This window comes from Verticillium nonalfalfae (assembly GCF_003724135.2).
Source record: "Verticillium nonalfalfae strain VnAa140/NRRL 66861 chromosome Unknown scaffold_159, whole genome shotgun sequence".
Classification (NCBI taxonomy): Eukaryota; Fungi; Ascomycota; class Sordariomycetes; order Glomerellales; family Plectosphaerellaceae; genus Verticillium; species Verticillium nonalfalfae.
The window spans coordinates 52,527-56,048 of NW_021167384.1; the positions used below are offsets into that span (position 1 = coordinate 52,527).

At 58.1% G+C, this 3,522-nt stretch overlaps 1 protein-coding gene across 1 annotated transcript; it reads right to left on the bottom strand.

The window, feature by feature from the left end:
• Nucleotides 1–1,631: 1,631 nt before the first annotated feature.
• On the bottom strand, nt 1,632–3,277 carry D7B24_002407 (uncharacterized protein; the record flags this gene model as incomplete). Its single annotated transcript, XM_028636616.1, has 4 exons — nt 1,632–1,875; nt 1,929–2,782; nt 2,852–3,143; nt 3,207–3,277. 4 exons carry the CDS (start codon nt 3,275–3,277, stop codon nt 1,632–1,634), a joined length of 1,461 nt encoding a protein of 486 aa, XP_028491223.1.
• Between the last annotated feature and the right edge of the window lie 245 nt (nt 3,278–3,522).

Here is a 3,522-nt window from a genome sequence, read left to right on the forward strand (position 1 = left end):
CCCAGGTTTCAGACTCTCGCGAAGCTCATCACGAGTCGTCACCTCGCTGCACCCTCACCCCACCAGCCCATCTTAAATCTTCAGCCCTGTCCTAAATGGAATACTAGAATGGGAAGAGTCAAGGGATGATGCCTGGCAGAGCAGCAGCGTGGCAATGTGTCGTCATTCGCGATCTGGACCGCATCAGGCGTGTGGCCTCGTCGCCTTCCCCCCCCCCCCCCCCACCACTCCGGGTGGTAGCGACCAGGATAGGGGGGGGAGGGGGGGGAGCTGTTGCTGAGTTCCGATTCCCGGTGCTTGCACATCTCCTCTTGAAATTCTCATGAGGGTCTTTTGTGCACCAAACCCTGCTGCCTGGTGCTGCACAAAACGGCCTTCCTCGACGAGGGCACAGGGAGAAGGCACACTCTCGACGTGTCAAAACAGGATTGCGATCATCCCGTCATGATTTCCCACCTCGCTCGCGATCAGCAGCCGCTGGGTCGAGGTATCAGGGAGGAAGGCCCATTGTGAATAGTTGGCAAACGCACAGACGAGGCGCAGAACGCCAGGCGGGCAGGCGGGCGGGGGGGGGATATACAGAATGCGAGCAAAGGCACAGCACTCGTGGCCCAATTCGGCCGTTGACATGGCGATCGGCTCGCTGCAGAATCGCCGCACGGGCGCGCGTGTCCATCTGTTTCCTGATCACCCCCCTTTTTTCGTTCAAGTCGAGTCCCTTCAGGGTCTGACGAAACGACGTTTTAGCCGTATAGAGAAGGCTGCTCGTCGATCATCGTCCGAGTCCCCTCTCTTCCCGAGCCCGCCTCCCGTCCACAGTCGCTGGGAAAACACAGGGGGGAAAAGGGGGGTGGGAACGGTGTGGACCGCGCGGGTTGCGGACGCACTGGTCGGGCCGCGGTGCGGGGGTCACGGACGCTTTACCGTATCTGGACCGTTCCTCCGGGCTTTTGGGGAGGGGTTGTAAGCCGGGCGTCAGACGTGCGGAGGCCGCGAGATGGGTTTCTGGAGTTCGGACGCCTGGCTCGTCGGAGGAGGCGCCGGTGCGGGATAGACAGTTGCGATATCTGTCCGACAGCGTCACGTGAACCCTTCTCTGGGGGCACATCACTGGATAGTAGCAAGGTTGTCTACGAGGTTGTAGCTCGAACATCGCTGGCCTGCCCAGATGAGTGATCGCAGTATTGGCCATACACGGCACCCATAGAAAGAGGCTAGACAAAGGCCCAGTGTCACCGAGAAACCGCTGAGATCGGGTATACGTGACCGCTCGCCATGAGCGAAGAGGAACAAGCGCCCACTTGACTCACTAAGCTAGTTGGCTTCCATGTCGACGGACTCTCTGAAGCCGTCCAAAGAATGAGCGGCATATCAATGTTAGCTTATGCTGATTGTCTTGGAGAGAACAGATGAACTGGTTTCTGAGCTATTACCTTGGAACGGGGATGTTGGTTACAACACGAACATGGCATGTCACAGCACAATTGTGCACCAAGTTAAGCTCCAGCCACGTCGTAGTTATCATTAAACAAAATTCTAGTTGCCAGTTAAAGGTCCCCTCATCCCCTCCTCGTCCGCACCTAGGGGACCATTGGCTAGTACATGAGAGACACCTCGCGTGACCACGCCGCTTAGTGGATAACAGCGGCGGTGACGTTGGCGGGGGCCTCGGGGGCCACGACACCAGCACCAGCGCCCTGGCGGCCGACCTGCAGGATGTTCTCCGCGCCAGGCGTGTTCTGAGGAAAGCGAGAGTTGAACTTGATAACATCGCGGGCGGCAATAAAGGTCTGGGGCTGGATGCTGAGCTTCTGGGTGGAGACGAGCCACTGCACACCCTCGCTGCAGGGAGGGGTGGTGAGAGAGCCGGAGTAGCTGTGTCTGTGTCAGTGTCTGTACATACGTGGAATAGAGAGAACACAACTTACGCCTGCAAGTCACCGGCTGTGAGGAGAGAAACAACTTCGGTCATGTCGATGGCACCAAGAGGAGTGACGGTACCAGGGGTGGCAATTTGACCAACAGAAGCAAGGACAGTCTCGAGAAGAGGCGAAGCCACAGCGTTGGCACGCTTAGCATGTTTGCTGCGGGCGGCCTCGCGCCTGAGCACCTTGTCGAGGCCACGTCGGGCCATGGGGGCATGGGCGACGGCGGCAGGGTCCTGAGCAATGGGGACGGCAGGAGCTGCAGGAGTCGCGGGAGCATGAGCAACAGGAGCTGCGGGAGCGTGGGCAACAGGAGCCGCGGGGGCGTGAGCAGCAGGAGCAGCCGGGGCATGGACGACGGGAGCTGCTTGGGCGGGGGCGGCCGGAGCATGAGCGGCAGGGACGGCCGGAGCATGGGCAACAGGGGCAGCAGGCTCGGCAGGGACGGCAGCCTCGGGCACGACCGGTGCGGCGGGTGCGGCCCCGGCAGCGTTGTTGTCGATTCCAATGTAGGTACCAATGACAGCGATCTGGTTGTCGGCGCTCTGGAAGACCATGTGCATCTCCATAGCCTGGCTGGTGCCATCATCGAGGTGCTCGCTGGGGAGATGGAAGTGGAACTGTTGCATGGTGTAGGCAACGCCGCCGATCTCCATCGTGCCGCCTTCAGCGACGACCTCGACGGTGGTGCCAAGGTTCTCGAAGAGAGTACCGTTGGCAATATTGGGGATCTGGAGGTTGATAGAGCTGCCGGGGATGAGCTCGAAAGTGCCCGTGGTCATGTCGATAGGTGACTGCTGGGTGCCAGTCGCGCAGAGTGCGTTGGCATTATCCAGGTTGACCCAGTTGAGAGGACCCTGTTCTCACGTGTGAGTAAGCGGTCCATTGTGAAACGGTGTGGGACGAGAGAGCATGGGTACACTTACGATATCGCCGGTGTAGCCGAAGGTGTTGATCGTCACGCCCTCCTCGGCGCGAGGCATCAAGTGGGTGCCATAGGCGCAAGAGCCCAGCACTTGCGTCACAGACGCGGCCATCACGAGGCCCGAAAAAACGTAGTGAACCATGTTGAAGAAGAAGAAGAAGAAGAAGAAGAAGAAGAAGAAGAAGAAGAAGAAGAAGAAGAAAGCTGTGGGAGCCCAGGCGAAGAAGTTAAAGGCTTGGTTATCAAGGTTGGACTTGGGAAAAGAAGGTTTTCGAGTGGAACAGAGACCGGCCCTGCTGAAAGAGTGAGATACAAAAAGTGTTCGAAAGAATAGAGACAGAAAAGAACAAACAGACGAGTGTCTGAAGAGACGGAAAAGGTGCGGACAGAGGATGTTGAGCGGGATGGGGAGCAAGATCATCGCCATGTCTCGGCGGTTGCATACATGGTTATATACCACGACTCTGGTCCGCAGACCGCTCGTGGCCTACGATCCTCTATGATCGACTTTCACAAAGCTAACAATAGAAATGATGGCTGCATGATGAGCTACCGAGCAGTAGATCCCGCCGGCCTTCCAAACATTGTGAAAAGAATCATGACAACCCCTGTGGCCCAAGTCAGGCCCACTTACAAGGGCGCTCTGTTCAGCAGGCAAGTGCAGTGTTTCGA